Source organism: Nematolebias whitei, chromosome 12, assembly GCF_014905685.2.
Source record: "Nematolebias whitei isolate Nwh7 chromosome 12, NemWhi1, whole genome shotgun sequence".
NCBI lineage: Eukaryota > Metazoa > Chordata > Actinopteri > Cyprinodontiformes > Rivulidae > Nematolebias > Nematolebias whitei.
The window spans coordinates 24,191,118-24,212,190 of NC_056509.1; the positions used below are offsets into that span (position 1 = coordinate 24,191,118).

A 21,073-nucleotide genomic window follows, 5' to 3' on the forward strand; every position below is an offset into this window, starting at 1 on the left:
TATATATATATATATATATATATATATATATCAGTCATCCAGGTCATGGCAGACTTAAGTTCTCAAACTTATGGCAACTTGACTTCCTTTCTGGTTCCTTGAGGAAGTTTCACCTCTTATCCGTTAGCCTCCATCATTCTGATTAAAGATTAGGAGCTTCAAGCTTATAATTTATAGATTACGTGCAAATGAATAAGAGGACAGAGTGGACTGAAAGAAGACATCTACATTTAAAAAATAAACTAAAGCAAACAAGCAAACAGTAAAACAGAAACAGCACCATTCAACAATTATAATGCAGCCTTGGCTCCCCACCCCCACAACCTCTGAGTGAATATAGTGACCGAAACAGTTTACTAGTTGTTTTAGTTGGTAAATGTCTCGGCGTTGGCCCAAACAACTCATCACATGACTGGGTGGACCAACAACCCTTATTAGAGTCACTCTCCCAACCGCACCTTTTGAGGCTGAAACTCTCAATTTATAATCAGAATTTAGGGAGCCTTTTGGATTAGAGTAGAAACATCTTAAAGAAGTAATAAAAAGTAGTCCTAAAGGTTTAATGGACTAGAAACCTGCCTATGGTGTACCATTACATCTCATCTTTGTGGCTCCTCAAACTGATGAAGTCCTTTGGATGAAGGATAAAACGTCTCATCCAAAAAAAAAAAAAAAGGAAAGAAAAAGAAACCGTTCAAATGACCTGACTGAACAATGTTGGATTTGTACCTGGATTATTGAGCATGAACTTTGACATTACATTTCACCCTTACAACAGCTTGGTTATGCTTTTTTTATTTATTTATTGATTGTTTTAACCAAGACTCTTGGTGACTGAAGCTTTTTTTTTAATACAAGAGTGCTCTGGCCAAGGTAGAACAGCACAAAGTTACAATAAACAAAGGTAACGTACTACACACCACATAGAACCAACAAAACCATTAAAACTTTAAGCATCGCAATCAAAAGAGATATGTTTGGTCATTGCAGCAGTAACAGTAAAAGCTTTAACCATCCCCATTGACACGTTCTGATATGAAAAATATAACTTGAATAATAATCTGTAAAGAAAGTCTTTAACACTGAGCTTTGCCGTTGCTTCGCAGTTGTGGGAATACCACAGCATTAAAACCAACTCTCCCAACATTTAACTAATAAGATTAGCCACAGGCTAAACAAACAGCAATCATGGTTAGAGGTTGCTTTTAATATCAGATATTAAATTTCAAGAACAAACTTTTCAGCAGAGAACTTGTGTAAATAGGGTAACTCAAACTGTCAGAAACATGGAGAATCAACACCAAACATGCAAGTAAAGTCTGCCTTTTAGGTCTTTGGATCAATAGAAGAGGTTTTAATATCAACAGCAGGTCCTGCATGTGTGATAACTAAGTGGCTGGTGAAGAAATTACATCACTGCTGCTGTTAAATATCAAGGGAGGGCGAATTTGAAACTTTCATTTTAAGGGATTAGTTCATGCAGGAAAATCCAGCTTCCAGTCCTATTTATGGCTAAACTTTCTGACTAAGGCATTAGTAGAATTAAATAAATTATTTAAAAAAAACTGTTTTAGATAAAGCATAATCTCAAGAAAATCCTCACAAACACATTAAAGCAGAATATAATTAAAAAGGGTAAACATTTAATTTGACTTCTCTACAGACCTTATTGCATAAGTGAGCATATATGTTTTAAAGTCGATAACTGGATGTGATTTAGAGACGTGCAGATATTTAGAATCACAGGAATAATAAACAGGATGTCTAAAAGACAAGGGCAGCGCAGTCAAAATGTACCTTTGGATCAAACTTTAAAACCAGCAGTCTAAGCAGTAACAGCACATGGTCATTCTATTTGTATGGGCTCGCGATAAGAAATAGTAAAAATGATTAAAATAAAAAGTATTTTAAAATTAAAGTATTTTGAAAATCATATTAGCAACTATGACCATTCAGATAATTTGGTTTACATATTTTGAGTGCGCTCCAAATACTTAAACAAGTTTATAAATTACAATTAAAGTATATGAGCATTTTATTTATTTTTTTAACGCTCCTTGCATCTACAGTATGCGTCTTGCTCAGCAACTTGACATTTTATTTAAATGAAAATAAATGCTGCATTTATTTAATTTGAAAATGTGAGCCACTAATTCTGTATTCACTTCTCCAATTTTGTGCCTTCATGTTTCTGCATGCTCACTTTGAACAAAAAAATAAAACAGAGAAATAAAATTAAATTAAAAAAACAAAAACTGTTTTAGCAATGAAAATATGTCTTGTTAAAGAGCATTTTTTTGATGGAACATTTTTTCTGAACACAGCTTGTCAGACAGCTGAGTTTAAAACTAATTTCTCCATAGGGACCATAAAGAATAGCGTAATGTGTCCCATAACCTATATATATCATATAATGTACCCCACTGTGTCATACCTCTATCATTAATCATGTCAGATTACTTTTTTTTTTTTTGGGGGGGGGGGGGGGGGGTTATTACCTCATATCACACGTCTTACTGTGTTGGATTATATCAAATATATGACATAATCCAAAATGTTTCATCGATATCAGTATTGTATTTGATCATACTTAATCAAATGTCATGCTATAAATCATAAACTGCATCACATGTCTCATATCATATATTGCATTGTAATTAAATTGTATCAAACTGCAATATATTTTACCATCATTTTATATCAAACTGTACTATATCATACTAGTCTTGTAATATCATACATCTCATATCGTATAACCTAGTGCTTTCTATGTCACATTGTATCAATAGATCAAATCATATTTTATCATATTTATTCCAATGTATGTTGCATCAGTGTGCCATGTATTGTATTAGTCTCAAATATTGATAATGTCACATATTAACTAGTCTTGCACCATATGTTTTGTATCCGACATAAACCATATACTGCATCATATACATCATATATATATATATATATATATTATTATACATATAGCATATGTCATATGTCATATCTCACACCATCTAATATACCATATATTGTATCATATTGTATCATATCGTATCATATCGTATCATATATCATATCACATCATATATCATATTGTATCATATCATATCATATCATATCATTTATCATTCTTCTCTGCTTGATTCAGTAACGAAATCACTTCATCTCTTCTCATCTTCTCATCACTTCATCTCTAATGAAACCTGGATGAGCTACAACAACAATTAATTTCCCTTTGGGATTAATAAAGTATTTTTGAATGGATTTGAATTTGAATTGAATTCATTTGGGGTCAAGTTATTTTATTTACACTAAGGAAATATTACTTTAAGTAATATCAAGTAAGAGCATCAAGCAGTCAAAGTGAACCTACAAAAAAGTCCAGTTCATCAGCAGGTGATAAAAAGATGATTTCCTAATAACTGCATGGATTTACAGTATTTAGTGCAGTGTCTCTACAGCCACGACAACACACAAAAAGTAAATCAAACATGAAGTTAGTGTAAAACTAATTAATGGTCTAGCAGGCAAAGTGTAGCTCTGAATTAACTGTAGTTCACTGTTCCACTTGGTCAGCTTTACATCCTCATGGACATCGTAGCCAGATGGCACTTTCTGACTGTCAGCATTTGTCTCACACATAGATGCACCGCTACAAGAGGGTGCATATACATGCGCGCTCACAGTACTGTTATTCAAACCACATAGGAATCTAGCTAATCGTTAAATCTTATACAGATGACAAGACGTTGTGAAAGATCACAAACTGCAGAGCTAAAACTATACGTTTGACTTCAGATGCACATGCAGGGCTATCACTTTCAGACATGCCACTCTTCAGTACATGGCTATTGGACACCATCCCCACTTGGGCTGGTGTGTTTATAAAGAGAGTCCCCAAACAGTGGAAATCAATATCGTCTGTCAGCTTTTTAGTGTGTCCGTGGATGGAGCAGAGACACGGACTATGGAGAGAGAGCTGCATCCGTCCATCAGACTCTCTGTGAGCACCAACAACTTTGATTGAACAAGAGTATGTGAGATAAGCTTCAGAGAAAATACTTATGATGCTGGGTCATTCTTTATATTCAGTGCTTTGTTTCCTCCATCAAACAGAGACACGACAAATTGTGTAAAGGTACCAGAGTGGCATCTTGGGAACAGTCTTCATTTATCCGTAGTACAGTTGTGCACACGTTCCCACATATACTGTAGCTTGAAATAAGTGTGCACTTGCGTCCAAGGCAAAGCACCTAATTGCTCTGGCAGCCATTGAATGATGACAGCGGCCACGGTGGGAGTTGGCGAGACTTTGTCTGAATGTATGTAATTATTCAGACAAAAGGAGTGGCCACACGGTGCCAGAGCAGATTTACTGTGTCTGTGGTCAGTGCATTCAGCGGGGAATCTAATGATGAGCACTTAGGGGCTAAATTACCGCTGCATTGTTTACCTCGGCTCATACAAATCCAGGCTCTGCCGAGAGAAGAACAGCGAGGAGGTGCAAGAGAATTTGCTGAAATTTATAATTTAAAGCCAATGATCTGATAGTGTAGAGCAACCCTGAAAGACGATGAATGGAAGCAGAGGCAGGAGAAAGTCTGAAATGTCTGTTTTAGTGAAAACCCCTTCTCCTTACATGCTGCTGACAGCTAGCCTGCAAACAAATCCCAGGATAAGATGGTGGAGAGCTCAATCTTGAGACCCTAAGACATTTCAAGCAGCTGTAGTTTCAGTCTGAACAGTAATACAACATGGACTTTAACAAGAAATCCACAAAACCCTTATTAAATTTGCTTCAAAACCAGTTTGTGGTGTGAGTATCGTGATCACAGGCTGTTTAGATGCAAACTACATTGGTAAAATCTATCAACTCAGGACTTATCCAATGATTTAGTCTCCCTATAACCATTACTTGTGACAAAAACCTCCATTTGAGTCTCTGTCAGAGGTCATTTACATAATGAAAGAGGAGAATTACGAAAGAGGCTGAGGCAGGACGAGCCTGCCATTTGGCATAGAGAAGAAATGAAGATGGAGGGAAAATACTCTGGCAAGAAAGGGGCATAATAGTGCAGAGAGAGCAGCAAAATTGGAGTGAGGGATGAAGGTAGAGAGTGGAAGAGGCAGCAGAAAGAGAACGAACGCAGGAGAGAGGCTTGGAGAGCGAAGGCTATTGAACCGTGAAGAAAAGAAAGGGAAAGAAAAAGAAAGACGAGCTCAAAATCTGTTAGATAAAAGTCAGATGTTGTGTTTGACTGAGGGGCATGGGGGGAGCCATGACGGATCTAAAAGTTAGCACAGCGAGAACAAAAAATGGATAAAGAGAAACTTGAGTGAGAGATTGAGAGGACTCTGGGATAAGTCGGAGGATCGCAGGTGTCTCAGCGTCTTACCTTGGCTGACGCCGGAGCCACGGCTCCCGCTCCCGTGATGCCTCGCTTGACCGCGAGGTCACCGCTCGATGTTGTCACGGCAACTGTGACAGGGGTGGGAAGGAGGGAGGGGATGACCGGGAGGGGAAGGAGCCCCGGACGGTTGTTGCCATTGACAACAGCAGAGGCACAGCTGTGGTTGGCTCCTCCATTGTGGAGGCCGGACGGACGGATGTCTCGTCGCTCCCAGGGTCCGCGGTAGTCCCTCTCGTAGCGGTGGTGGTGGCGTGACATCACTTCCTCTCAGCAGGAACAACAGGGGCAGGCCTGTGTGACAAGCGAACAGAGGAGGTCAGGATGACATTCTGCCTGAAGTGGTGCTGGAAACAGGAATAGCTTTCAGAAAGGGAGCGCTTTTAGGGACAAGAAGAAAACGAAGTAACACCATGTGAATTAAAGAGAACGTCCTGACATGAAGGTGTAAATGCTCCCGTGGCACCCAACTGACACAAACACACTGCGGTTCATTTACTGCCTCTACGTTCTTATTCTCTTGGTCATTAATGAGGGTTGAAACACGAGGAAGTGACATAAGCACTCCCTTAAACAACATAAATAAATAAATTTGTACACGAAGCGTCTAGTTTCAACAGCAGGAGGTTAAAACAACATGGCTGGGCAAAACACAAACAAGTACGCACGTTTCTTTTTTTTTCTGAGGGCAGCACAGCAGCAACATGACCTAGCGGTCGAAACTCTTTCACCTGAATAGATAAATACCCCCGCAATTACAGCTCATCTCATACATCTAATGGCTGCTTAATTCAATCATGCTGCCCTTGAAGTGCATTTGAGGATTCTCCCCTTTTCCAGACACAGCAGGCTGTGACGGGCTGAGAGGCGACAGTGAGCTGGAATTACATCAGTATGGAGTACGGTGCTATTGTACTGTACGAGCAGCGTATCGCTCTTATATCATCAATCAAACACATACAGGATGTAAAAGGAGTGGAAGCCATCACAGGGGGACTTTGAAGCGCATTGTGCTCTGCCTGCACCAAAAGGCGCATTATGCTTATAGAGCCGCTGATAACAGATGAAATAAATAAATACCAACCTCAAAACAGGTTTTGCAAGTCCCCCCCTCCCCCATGCAAAATCCCCTGGTCTGTGAGGAGAGAATAACAGCGGATGATAAGTCTTTCTTCTGTACACCGAGGTCTGTCATGCTGCTTTCTCTGCCTCACAGAAGAGAGAACCCTTGAAATGCCAGCGTCTGTGTGCACATCTGTGTGTGCGCTGTGTGTTCAAAAGCGGTATAGGATACAACTGGATGACTGTGCATCTGTTTGTAGAGCATATGTTGAAAACTCCACAGTACTATGAGATCATCCCAGTGCAGGTTGGAAATGAAAGCTTCCTTACAAAGCTTTGATGCTAGAGATACAATGTACAGCCTGTGGTGAGAGCTTCGGCACAACTGTAACCTCACCTGCAGTGTCCGGTGAGAAAAAAACAACAGAAATATTCTTATGGCTTTTCAGGACTATAATTTCTTCATCAGCCGCTGCTGAAAGGAAAGGTGGACAGTAATGTTTTTGCACGTGTCTGTGTTTGTGTCTGTCTGTTGCCAAAACATTTCATGAACCACTGAATGAATTTCGTTAAATCTTACAGAAAGCAATCGTCTATAACTGATTATCTTTTGGAGTGAACTTTGCTCAATATGGATGCCACAGCCAAGTGATGTAAAAACAAAAATCACTACAAATCCATCAGTTTTACAGATATTCACTTTAAAATTTAAAGTGCTGAGACTGATCCCCAACACATATTCGGAGTGTTAAGAGACTGGGCTGGATCTTTAATTAAAATTTTGCCATTAACTGTTTGTACCATACCACTTTATTTATAAAGCACTTAAAACAGCTACAAGGCCAACCAAAGTGCTGTTTGTTAGCAGTTTATCCCATGAACCACTGAATGGACTGTAAATAAACTTTCAGGAAATAATCAATGGATCTCCCTTTAAAAATGATTAAACTATGGAAACAATCTAATTTAAGATGGCTGCCACAGCCAACTGATCTTAGGGAACATAAAGATGGCTACAACCGAGTCACTTCTGAAGATATTGTGCTAAAATGTGGTGTGGTTGTAGCTGAGAGTCATTCACAACACAGAATCCAAGGGCTACTCACTGTGCGAGATCTTTGCTTTAATCTTTAGCAATAACTGCTGGAGCCAAATCTTTTATGTTGTTAGCAAAATATCGCAGAACCATCAGTTGGATTTTATTGAAACGTTGAGTAATGAATTACAGGATGCACATCTACAATGGATTAACTTTTGATGTCAATCCAATTCAAGATGGCTGCTACAGCTAATCAAAATATAGCATCACAAAAATGGCTCGAAGTCAGTTTTACAGACACTGAGCTAGATTTTAATGTAGCTAAGCGTCAGTCACAACACGTGATATTGCATTTATTTATTTATTGCAAATTTGACCAAAACTGCTACAATTCAGTCATTTCTGAACATGAGATTATCTTAATCTAAACCTCCATCATGAAAGGTGGTGGGCAAGATGCTTTCCTTTAAGAAATGCTAGGCCTTTAATTGTAATTTATAACCTCCCACCCCCCAATCCTGGTATTCTCGCTCGCTCTAATACAAGGTCTGACTCTGTGCAAACATCGGAAGCCGATCCGTGGCAACTGAAAGCTGTGGGAAACACTCTCACGCTCTCTGCAATAACCTTTCTCCCTCTCCATAGTAACCCCTTTTAATAACCTCAAATTTTCCAGCAGGCTAACCTTGCATTATCTCAAAAAATATGTACAGGCAGAGTAACAAGGTGCTAGGTCAGTGGAACAATGGCAGCGCTAGTGCCAGGTAATATTCTCCTTATCTCCAGAGCACCACACCACAGCTGGGAAATAAAAGGCCAGTGGGGAAAATCCCAACATATAAAGCATGGGGAGGGAAAATACGAGACGGGACATTATCTCCACAAAAGGACCAAACCGTTGTGATCGCTTTGATATTTCTGTACAATTTCTCTCTCATTTTAGAAATATATAAATCAATTGTTGTTTTACCAATCTGCGCAGGCATGTCAGTGTCCATTTGCCGTGCTCTCTGTGGTGCAGGCTGTGATTTACTGAAAAGCCAACGAGTGTTGTCTTCCTGTAAAACTCCGAGCACATGGGAGAACAAATCAATACATCTGATTATGCAGAAGCGGAATTGATCCGAGTTTGCATGTTCTCACTCGAGAGAGCTTGGCAAAGAGGCTGCAAAAAAACAGAGTGGGCTAAAGAAAGTGCGCCCTATTTACACAGAAGATCTCAGCCACTCTGAATGGATATGGGAAGATGGTGAACTCTCTTTGTCTGTTAGCAAAATATCTCATGACTCTCTGGATGAATTTTAATGGAACTCAGAAAAAAAAAATCACTTAATGTACCTCAGCAACTGCTTACATTTTGGAGTCAACTGGATTCAAGGTGGCCACCACAGTGAAGTTATCCCAAGCAAACACAAAAAGGCTATAATTCAACTAATTTTATAGTCGTTGATTTAAAATGTGGTGTGGTAGTAGCTGAGAGTACAGATGCTCCGATCAGGTTTTTTTTTCTGCTGATCACCGATACCGATCACATGGATTGGCTAAGTTTTTGATTTAAAGGTGAGTGCTACTTGCTACGTGATCTGGAAAAAAGGAACCATAAAATCATCTTAACTTGGACAAAAACATGTTTTTATTTACTTTGTCAAGACAAAAAAGTAGGGGTGCACCGATCTGACCTGTCGAAACCGATTTTGACGCTGTCAGACGTTATACGATCACAATGCACCTTCAATTTTCCAATATTATTTTATTGAAAAACGTACCCTTGAACAATATCCTAGTAACAATACAAACTTGTTTTAACTGGCCATGAGGTAGTGCTCTGAAATATAAACGAAGTTTAGACAATTGTTGTTAAAACTATAAAAAAATCTGTAAAACTGGTTTCTCATGCAAGTATTGGCCGGTTTCCGATTTCCCAAAATTAAGGAAATCGGTACTCCTACAAAAAATATAAACGACTTGCAGGCACAATTCAGCAACTATTCAGTCAAAGGGACAACTGACAAAATGTGACAATTTTTAACAGATTGAAAACATTAAGGCTCTCAAGAGGCTAAATGGTGCAGAAAGTCAAATAAATCTCAAAACACTGCTTAAATAAATATACCACCAGACCTCTGCATCTGCAAAGGTAATTGGTTTTTGTGATCAGCACTGAAAGGCATTGAACGGTATTGGCCGATCACATAATTTTTAATTGAAATCGGTCGATCATGATCGGTGGCCGATCGATCGGTGGCCGATCGATCGGAACATCTCTAGTTGTGATTTTACCAGCACATATTTAGAAAGCTAACGGGTCGAGCAAGACCATTGTTTAAAACCTTGGAATACAAAGAAGCAAGAAAAATGCACTCTGCAAAGGAATGCTAATTTTTTATATAATGTTCCATCTCCTAACCAGATGTCACAGATTTGCACTGATACTGAACATAACCCCGAGTCGCTCCAAGTGCCTTGCATCAACGATAAATGCTGTTGTTTTTATGTTTAGGAGGCTCTCGCATTACCATTCCTCACATTCTACCACTCACTTACCCAGATGGCATTTTCAGAATCGTGGCTCTACATTTCAATATGTGCACAATCCTCTAAGTGAATTCCTGTCATCTTTGCGCTGCGCACGAGAGTATGCGCCGGGTAACCGGAGACTGGCAACTGATCCCTGCAGAGCGAGTGTCACCCTAAACAAATCCCACTGCGTTTACGGCGAACAGAAGGATTTAAGCTGCTAATTACAAAGTCTTAAAATTCCCTTCACAGCTCAGTTTCTGCAACTCCTCCAAAACGCTGCGTGCACGAGTCTCTGCGCGAGCTCCTCCTGCGGCTGACGGTGCGTGTTTGTGGGGTTAAGAATGAGAAGGCGATAAGAGAAATCTCGCTCTCGATGCGGCCTGTGGAAACCAGCATCCAACACACACCTGTGGGCTCTGCCACACTGGATAAACACTTAAATACTTCACATCTCCAATGACACTCCGCTTCGCGCTGCATCGCTCCAGGGTGGAAAGATGGTGCCAATGAAGATTTGCCCATTTCCTTTCACGTTCAGTGAAGCCCCAGGCAGGCGTGGACAAGGAGAAGGCCTTTCAGAGGGGGAGGTGTTAGCCTTTGCTGCGAGGTGCACAAGTTAAGTCAATCTACGAGCCGGTTTGTAAAAAAATAAAATAGCACTATGACTGTTTCAGTCATACCCTGCAGCAATTAATGTGTTCTTAGGCTTCTGCAATCCTGTCAGCACGTTGATAATTTTTTCTGGAGGTGTTCCCCCATGACAAATGCTGTTTTCTTACTCTGGCTAAAATAAAAGCTGATGACTGAAAATTCCTCCCCGAGAGATGGAGAACAAAACAAATTATTTTAATTACTAATCCTCTGACAGACCGGATCAAAAGACAAAGCCTCCAGTTTCCAACGTGAGCAAAGGTGTTCAGAACGAAGGGAAGACGGAAAGAAGTGCCGTGTCAGCAATCAAGCCTAATGAGCTGAACGGCTGGCATGTCTATTGTGTTGTCAGTCACGTCACAGAGGCAGAATTTGTGCTTGCGAGCCGATTTCCACTCCTACTTTTACAAAGTTGTGTGCACACCTGAGCTAATGCTGCTGATGCATGACTATCCAAACAACGTCCTGCTGGCAGTCATGAAAAGTGAGAGCTCCGTGGGCGTTACTGTGTGTGGGCCTGCACAAGTGCAAAGACAAAATCATGGCTGACATCATCCTGACCTCTGTGGCATCGCCATGGAGATGCCCTGCATGTTCCTCCTCCGCATCAGTAGTCGTCTTTAGCTTGTGAGCAAGAAACTATCAGCTGAAATAGATGAGAAGAATACTTTTTTTTAAGTTATCTGGCAGGTGGAAATGTGAGACGCACACCCTTCGAAACAGCATCTGTCACTCCGAGGAGGCACGCAGCGTGTTGGGCGTGTGTGTGACAGAGCTGCGTTAACAAAGCCATGTGGGAATATGCGGGTAGCTGCAGAGAGATGTGAGGAAAGACTGAGTGCAACAGATGGACAAAACGTGGCGGCGACGGCAAGGCAGCCAGGCCGTACGAGGGAGCGTGCAAATGAGAAATAACAGCGGTGAAGTCGGCAGGAATAGAAAGAAGGGTGTTAAGGGCGGGGTTAAAGTGGGAGAGGGCTGTATGTGTCATTCCTGTTCCGACGTGTGATGTTTGCTTTGCTGGCACATTCGGCTCCATGTTTAATACCTCTTGCTACAGATACTCCCTGAGAGGAAGGGCTCCTCTTTCCAATCTTTAGCTGTGTTTAATCCTATTGACCCAGTGACTGGATAGCTTTTAGCATGCTAACACGCACGTAGCAGCCTGCTGGGTATTTAAGGGTGTGCTAATGATCAATTCATCAGCAAGTCTGAAACAATGAGAGCCGGGAACACTCGGCAGGCGGTAACTTCATGAGGATGATCGTAGGAGAAATACTTTGCTCACACCCGGGTCACGTACACACCAGTAGAATTAGACACCATGTGCTAACAAGTCCTCGACAACAGAGATGTTCACACCATTATTCAAATAAAGGGAGGCCACTGTTGGTACAGGAATAGCCCGCCGAAAACCGGAGTGCCAAACCTTTTACATTCATGGTTCAGCTGAGGGGAGACAACAAATATACTTTGTCAGTGTGGGGGCTAAATTGTAAACGCAAAAATCTGCAAAGACCAGCTAAAGGCCAAATTAAGAAAGCAATGCACTGGGAAAAAAGAAGCTTCTGAACTGGATAATACAAATTAAATATGTTCTGTACTTAAATATGTTGTATGAGTTTTTATACGTTCATCATGACCATGAGTGTCAGATTCATTTAGCATCTTTTGATGATTTATTTTAACCATTCAGTTTCTAGGGTGAAATGGTTACATACATCTTTCATAATAAAATCAAACTTGTGTGCACAAGTTGGAATTTATGGTTTTACTCTCAAATCTACAGGGTTAAAATTATACATACAAGCTAAAATAAGTGCACATTCATATAAATTGCTTAACAAGTGGTGCATGAGGTTCTGGAAAGTGTTAACTTGACAAAGTCAATGTCAATTCCATGTTAGTGATCATAAATGACTGCAGTTGGTAGTTTCTTATTGTAGAGAGAACAAAGATTTATTTGACAGCATTCAAAAGTTTAACCAATACTCATTTGGCACTCTCAGATTAAAGGACACTGGATAAGGATTTCAGGAAATACTGTATTTTCCAGCATATATGCCACACCTTTTTGCATAAATTAGCATTCCTGCGACTTATACAGCAAAGCAAAGTATTTGTTTTTCCCCTATATTTAAAACCCAATTTTTGGCTGAGATCTGACGATTTCATTCATTCTGACATGGAAAATATTGAACACTACCATTTTCAGCCGCTAGAGGGCCCTCGACAAACATGGCAAGCCATGTGTCTCATGAAAAGGTAAAAGTAGCTATTAATGAGACACTTGGCTTGATATACCAAGCACCTTTGTCTCGCTCCGAAACTCCTGGAGCAAACGTCAAACCAGCTGCATTTTGCCGCGCCGCCCAGGTGAAATGCAGCTGGTTTGACCATTAAAGTTCATTTATTAAGGAAAAGTTCAACTGAGACACACCTTTGCTATAATTTTGAGCTAATTGTTTTTAGGTGGTTATCTTGTTAAATTTTGAAGAAATGCACAGCAAGTCCCCTCTCTGCGCACTACAGCAGCCGCAAATCAGCTTTTGAAATTCATCCGATTTGACCATTAAAGTCCTTTTATTAAGGAAAAGTTAGACTGAGGCCACTTTTACTATAATTTGGAGCAAAAAAATAATTGTTTTTAGGTGTTAATCTAGTTAAATTCTTGTTAAAGTCCTCCCGTGCACTCTACCACCATTTGGCAGCCAATTGATTTTTGGCACAACACCGGCCCACATTTCCAGGTTGTCAGCGGTGACGCAGAATAGATGTGAATTATATGGCGAAGAAACGCATTTATTTTTTTTATACTTTATTAGACATATTTGAACTGATGCAACTTATATGGCGGTGTGACATGTACGGAGGAAAATACAGTACTCAAAAATCACAAAAGTTCAAGCTTACCAAGAAATGAAAACTTCTGAAACTGTGTTTCTGTCCACAGTGAAGCTAGTTTTACATCACCATGAACTGAGAGGGTGCTGACCAAGAAAAAAGCCCCAAATGCGACCCCTTGAAGCTTGGAGGGCGAACCAAAAACCTTCTGGAGGAAGGTTTTATGGTCAGACGAGACATAGGTGGTATTTGGTCACAACGACGAAAAGCATGTTTGAAGGACCCAACATAAGGTACATCATTGTAGGAACATTGTACCAACCTGTCAAGCATGGTGGTGATAGTATCCTGCTCTGCTGACAGCAACCAAAGGCATGTGGTGAAGTTGCAATGTGCTTCGGTTCTTTAACGAAATATTAGTAGGAGTGCATATCTGAGCCTGTATGTGTAAATTTAACTGTGTATCAACAGAATTTTTTTTTTACCCAATTCTTCTTTTAAAACATTAAAGCTCAATCATATTACGACATCTGTGGTCACCACCCACACCATTATGACTCATTACGGTGAATGTCTGTAAATATTTAACCGCAACCATATATGAAAAATATTCTCTCTAGTATTTTTATGTTGAGGAGCTGAGTGATACAGCAGAGTGAACAGTCAGAAACCCCAGGTTATTTTTAGCTTTTGCTCTTGAACATCAGAACAAAGCAGAAGCTACACAAAAAGCAAACAGGAGTACAATATCTCACGAGCTTGAACTGTGAAGAAGAGGAAAGAACATCTTCGGGCTCAAAGATGCAGCTACCTGCTAGCCTGGAAACCCAAAAGCCTTTTGTTGGGACTGATTTCTCGCATTAACAGGTTGAATTAATCCCGGCGGTTTGAGGGGAGAATTAGTGCTTTGCTACTATTTGCACACCTAATTAGCGGTCTGAGCGGAAACTGAAGATGCCACAAAATCTGTGGCGAATTGTACAAATGCAGGGCCTCTCAGAATGGATGTCAACGGCTTAGGCACCGCTGGAGCCAAAAATAGCTTTCGTTTTACAGCAGATGAAAGGCGTTTAGTTTGGTTTTACTTTAAAGAGCCAGAGCTACAGTACAGCTGGGACACAAACAAACCTGAACTGTGGGGCACGCACAGAGGATGATTACTAGAACCCAGCACCTCACAGTTCCTTATCTCATCTGCCTGTTAGGACTTCCCCACAGGTTCGGAGATCACAGTGAGAGATAGCACTTTGTACATTAATCTGACATCTTGATGGATAAAACACTACGGGGGAACGTTCACAGACTGCCTCATTTTGCCCAAGACAGACATTTCCTGATCACCTCCTCCTTTTATAGAGCACGCAAGCAAAGGCCATGCATTTTATATTAGATTTTCACGTCATGTGTATTACACAGACAGCAAGAGGACAAATAAAAATGGCCAAGGCTAAAGGGTATTCTTTCCTTTTGTAAAGAAATATTGCATAAACCCACACTGCTGACAGAAAATTTCCCACTCATCAGCACAATTCTTTTAGAAAAGCATTAATGGGTAAAACTTTCTGGAAGGAGAAGCAGGCAGTTGTGTGTGACTGCATGTGCTTTGTATCGGAGATCCACCATGATGCAAGGCTTTCCAAGCTGCTTGTTTACTGAGGATTGACTGCACACAGTCCGTTTCTATTTATATTTTGTTTTTACATGACCGGCAGCCGTTTTCCTGCCAAAAAATATCAGTTTTCACCAGCAACCATGCAGACAGGAATGGCCACCACGTTATGAAGCGTTGCCGAATCAAAAACACACTACAAGTGTTTGGAACGTCATTAGCCCGAGGATCGGAGGGGCACCGTAGCTTCTGCCATTGAACGCCACAGCTCTGTTAATTAAAACACAGACTTTCAACAAAACACCACATTACCACGACGTCAGGACACAAAGCTACAGAGCAACCCAGAGACGTGAGCGCACGCTTTCCCCATCAAGCATTTTTGCCAGCTTTTTTTCATTCAACCTTTATTTAAACAAGAATCACATTGAGCCTCAAATATTTACAAGTGAGACCTGTTTGGACAGACAATAGAAAGTGGTGAAAAATGGCATATAGGGTTTGGAAACGATCTTAATCTTTGGCTGAAGGTTAACAGCATGATAATGAAAAAAAGTCACACAGCTAGCAAATAATGATGCCGATATTCCGCAAGGGGGGAGGGGACGCAAGGGCGGTGTGCATACAACACACAGAGGAGCTTTTGGGGGCACAGAGTTGCACATTTCCAAATAACACCATGTTTTCCATGCTGTGTTTATGCGCACGTATAGATGTAAGATTGTGTGTATTGTCTGTGGGTCGTGTCAACTGTCACCTTTTCCCTCCTCGCTAAATCTTCTTACAAACTTCTCTGTGCTCCTAAAAAAAACAACGGCAAAAACAAAACGGCTCTTGAAGCTGATGGCACACGTTGCTCCACGCACGGGTCCAAATTAAACCTTACACAGCCTATAAGCAAATGCATTAATGTAATACACATGTGGCCATCGTGCATGTGTGAGGCTTAGCTTTGAGAGCGGGACACGAGACAAGTGAAAGAATAGTGACTTAATTATCCAAATGGCTGCAACGGAGATTACTGAGGGCAGCGGGCATCCGTCTCTTTCAACACCAGCTTACGAGACCTCGGCCAAGGAGGAGAGATCAAAAGATCAAAAAGAGACACCAGCAATGGGAGACTGGAAAAAAAACTAAGGGAATTAAAAGAGAGCAAGGAAGGCAGAAACTGTGATGGTGAAATAAAACAGAAAAAGGTGTCGTGCTGAGTTTTGGGTCAGCAACTGGGACTCTGCCCACGGCAAAGATCTGCAGAGTTAAAACTTTCTATCTGGAGGCAACATAAAGTGTGAGAAAGATGCTGCAAAACTAGGCAAGAGCACCCCAAGATAAACATGTTATCATTTTTATTGAGATGTTTTTGGTAAGAATAGATTTCTGTGGAAATGAGAGGGGGATTACATCTTGTAAAACCAAAATGTCCATTCTTAGAACATCCAGCCTTCTAGTCTCAAAGTAGAGTAGAAAAGGAAAGCAGTAAGTGTCAGTAGAAGTAGAAAATCAACGAGATAAATGGCTCTATAACAGCCCATAGTGGTATAAACTGGGTCTATCAACGTGATCCAAGCCTAAGACCAGTCATAATTTACCGTTTTACAGAGACTGAAGCCCAGGCTGTCTAACTGAGGGACAAATAGAACAGCTAACAACATGAACTACATTCAGAAATGTCAAGGTTCTTTATCGTCATTCGCATCACATGTGGTACATGAGGTGGAATAAAATTGTGTACACAAGGTCTCAGTTACACCCAAAAATAGGAAAAATATAAAGTATAAAAAGCGAAACAAGGATCTAAGATATACACTAAACAATAATAATGTAAAATAATACAGTGTATTAAAACTTTAAACCTTTGGTTTAACTTCTGGGAATCAGATGAACTCTGATGAAGAAGAAAGTCAACATCAGTCAGTTTCTAATCAGAGAAGTCACCATGAGAGTACCATGTATTCAATTTAAAACCATTTAAGATTGAAAGATTGGATTAAATTGGTTTAATTAATTATATATCTACATGAATGTGTGTGTGTGTATATATATGCAGATAAAGACGGATGGATGGATGGAGCCGCGCCACCCAGGTGAAATAAAGCTATTTTGACCATTAAATAAACACATAATAAACACAACCGGTCAGCAGTGACGCATAATAAATGCGACTTATACGCCGAAGCAACTTATATATGTTTTTTCCTTTTCATAATGTGTTTTTTGACTGGTGCGACTTACACTCGGGAGTGACTTATACGCCAAAAAATACATTATTTTAAATGTTTGTAGTGAAAATAATGTGGAAAATTCATCATCATATTGGAATAGTGAATTTGTGTTGCTGTAAATTCATGGGAAATAAGATATTTCTGCCAGAGGTCTTACTGTGGTCATTCAAAGAGTTATCAAAGTTACAGCAGGTAAGATATTAATTGTTCATAACCTTTCCACAGAGCTCTACTTCAAAAGATCCATCACTTGTAATAAACCAAACTCGAAGCGGAATTAAAATAAAGCTAAAGCTTGGGTGCAGATGTTCTGCACATCAAAGTTTTAAGCCATTCAGGTCTGAAACTCTCCATCGTGGTTACCAAGTCAGCCAGCCAAGTTTGCTGCGTCGTTTTAATTGCTCTTTCAAATTAAGACCAAACATGTCTGTATTAATGCAGGCACAAAATAAATAATGCTTTTTAATTTAGGTCAAACAAGCATTTAATAAAACCCAAATACATGCAGATATGCAACCAGGCAGGGCTCTTTATGGAGCCGAAACCATCTGGTTGGTTCCCCCGTCACCAGTGATGGCTGCCGCCTGTCCAGGCAGGCTCCAGTCGAGCCAGAAATCCCCCCGTGTGATCCAACAGCGTATTAATCTCCTGAAATCTCAACCTTTTCCAAAAGGGCAGACATCATGGTATCCTGACTGCACTTGTTCAGGCTAACATCATCTCACATTCATGATTTCTTCACTTTTGTTTTAGGTGACATGAAAAGTGAGGAAGGAGCGACGGTACTTTCATTTCTCTCAGTGTGCCTCTCTGTCTCCACCTAATTCATGTCTCTGGGTGCTTCCTCTAAAAGCCATTCTCTGTCACTGTCCATCGTTTCATATCTGTATGAGCACAGTGGCCTTTCAGAGTGCACGGTGACTGGCGCCACAGCATGGTCTGGCCCAGAGGAGCGGTACAGATTAATGGCCTAAGAGACAGCCCAGGGCAGGTGGAATGAACAAATACAGACGGCCAAAATGACGGCATTAATAAAAAACAGTTCTGCAATAAGCACAAAATAATTAAAAGTCTAGCTTTCTTTGAAGGAGAGCTCATCGCTCAACGCCTTTCATGCATGCACGACTTTAAAACTGAGATAGTCTTGTGTTAAGAAATGACAACGTTATGTAATGAACTTTAAAGTATCTGTTGGGGATGATGCTCAGGTACAACTGCAACAAATTGTAGCTTCATGATGCAACCTTTATTTAAACAGTTTAGTCTCATTGAGTCACGAGGACTCATTTTCAAGAGAGACCTGATTTCAACAAAGAATGATGACAACAATGCACAACAGCGACAACAAGAAACAGTTATAAAAAGTCATACAGATTTTTTTTTAACAAATAGGATGGCTAAAAAAAGAAAACAAAAAAACAGATTCTAAGGCGAATGTAGAAAACTAAAAACAGGAACATGTCTGCGTTGGTTTTTGCCAGGAACTTAGCAGATGTTTGAAGCCACTTAGAGAGGTCAAGGTCGAGAGCTTCAGGTCTTTTTGTAAGATATTCCAGGAAACAGGAGCAGAGTAGAAGAAGGCCCTTTTGCCAAGTTCAGTCCTCACTGAGGGAACACTGCAGGTAATAATGTCCTGAGAGCGCACGCTGTAGCTGCACTCACACAGAGACGTGTAGGAGGAGATGTATGAAGGCAGCAGACTAAGAAGTGATTTAAAGATGAAAATGTACCAGTGAGAGAGTCTGCGTGAAGTTAATGATGTCCAGTTAACCAGTGAATACAGGGTGCAGTGGTGGGTACAATAATCACAGCCAGTTATAAATCTTAGTGCACCATGATAGACAACATCCAACATCTGCAGGGTTCTTGTAGGAGCGTTCATGTAAATAATGTCACCATAGTCAATGGAGGGAAAGAAAGTCGCAGTTACAAGACGTTTCCTAGCATTCATAGTTAGACAGGATCTGTTTCTGAAAAAGAAACCCAGTTTAACTTTCAGTTTCTTTAAGTTTTCCACGTGAAGCTTAAAAGGGAGATGCGAATCGACGAAGATACCGAAGTAAGAGTCGACAAACTCAATACGGACACCATTCATAGATAAATTAGAAGGAAGCGCTGCTGGGACCGACTTCTTGTTTGAAAACAACATCCCATTGGTTTTATCAGCGTTTAGCACCAGTTTGAAACGGAACAAATCAGACTGGATGATGTCCAAAGCAGATTGCAAAAGCTGGAAAACCTTAGCAACTGTTCTAGCTCGACAGTAAACAACTGTGTCGTCGGCATAGACATAAAAGGATGCATCAGGGATGATTTGAACTACATTACTATCATATTTAACTTACATACATACTTGTAAACTTGGCAAAACTATAGCCATTTTTGTGTTTTTAAGATGAGTTTGAGTGTATCCGAGGATAACACTCTAAAGGTTTCACTGAAATCTGTTCAGTGATTCATGAGATATTTTGCTAACAGACAGTGTTGACTCTAATAGGTAATTTTGAAGTTTAAAAAACAATTTTTATGAGATCAGAAGTCTCATCTACTTCCACACCAAACTTGAGCTCAATATATTTGTGAAATTGAAAGGGTTATAGCCACTGTATTTTTATGCTTGTTAAATTTGCTTTGCTGTGGCAGCCATCTTGACTCAGATTGCCTCTAAAAGGTTATTAATTGTAGATGTTCATCCAATGATTACTTTCTGAAAGTTCCATTAATGTTCCTCCATTGATGCAAGAGATATTTTGCCAACGGTACATACAAAATAATAATAATAAAACGCCATCACTCTGCCCAGTGATACACATATGATGGTTATGTCCTCAGACTGCAATGTTATTTATTAACAATTACTTTGTCCACAAGGGATCCAAAAATTGACAAAGAGAAGGAAAGCAAAGGATACTGACAGAAAAAACAGCAGAGTGAGCAGGTGACTGATGAGCTCCACTTTATCTATAGAAATGTGACGAGAGCCAGAACTATTAAGTGATTTGTCAATGGGCAGGTAATGAGCCGTTAATCATTAAAGCCATTAAGCAACAATACCAACGGTCTCACAGGAAGCACTGTTCGATAAGTCAAACTGTGTTGAAGGTCTCCTGAAATATCATATAAAGATCATCATCGATTTAAGAGTAATAATCAGCAACAAGAGCAACTCGGTGGAGCTGTGCTTAGACAAAGCAGTTGTGTTTGTCAGCCTATTTTTAGTGTGAGGATGTGTACAACCTACCGAAGGACAATTGTTGGACGTGTTCAGGAGAGTCCCCCAAAAATAAATGCATGCGATATTTTGCATGGTTGCAAAAATTAAGGGCACAGCTGTCCGCTTCACCAAAAAACACTGCAAACTAATATTTCATCACTTACAAATGATACATATTTATTTATGAGCTCCAGAGTCCAGTGGCTCAGACTCCTGGTTCTCTGGGCTTCAGCCTGTGGTTGGATTAGGACTCCAGGATCACCCAGACAGCACTCTACTCGCATATGAAAACCAAGACGGTGGAGCGAGAGTGCCTTTCTGAACAAATAAGACTAAACTGTAGAGCATCAAATAAAAGATCTGAAGCTCTCAACCTTGACCTCTCCATAAATGGTTTTAAATATCTGTTAAGTTCCTGGCAAAAACCGGGGGGGGGGGGGGGGGGGGGGCTCTTTTTTTTTTTTTGATCCCCCTTTTTATCCGGCATATTTTCTTCTTTTTCACAATTTT

At 40.3% G+C, this 21,073-nt stretch overlaps 1 protein-coding gene across 1 annotated transcript in view; it reads right to left on the minus strand.

Annotated features, from left to right (window-relative positions):
* LOC119418463 (kelch-like protein 29) overlaps positions 1–21,073 on the minus strand; it is a 405,803-nt gene that overhangs the window by 285,754 nt on the left and 98,976 nt on the right. The window contains exon 3 of the mRNA XM_037685752.1: positions 5,391–5,696. Within this exon, the coding sequence (XP_037541680.1) occupies positions 5,391–5,663 (273 nt within the window). The 5' untranslated portion in view covers positions 5,664–5,696. The remainder of the gene's footprint in view (positions 1–5,390; positions 5,697–21,073) is intronic.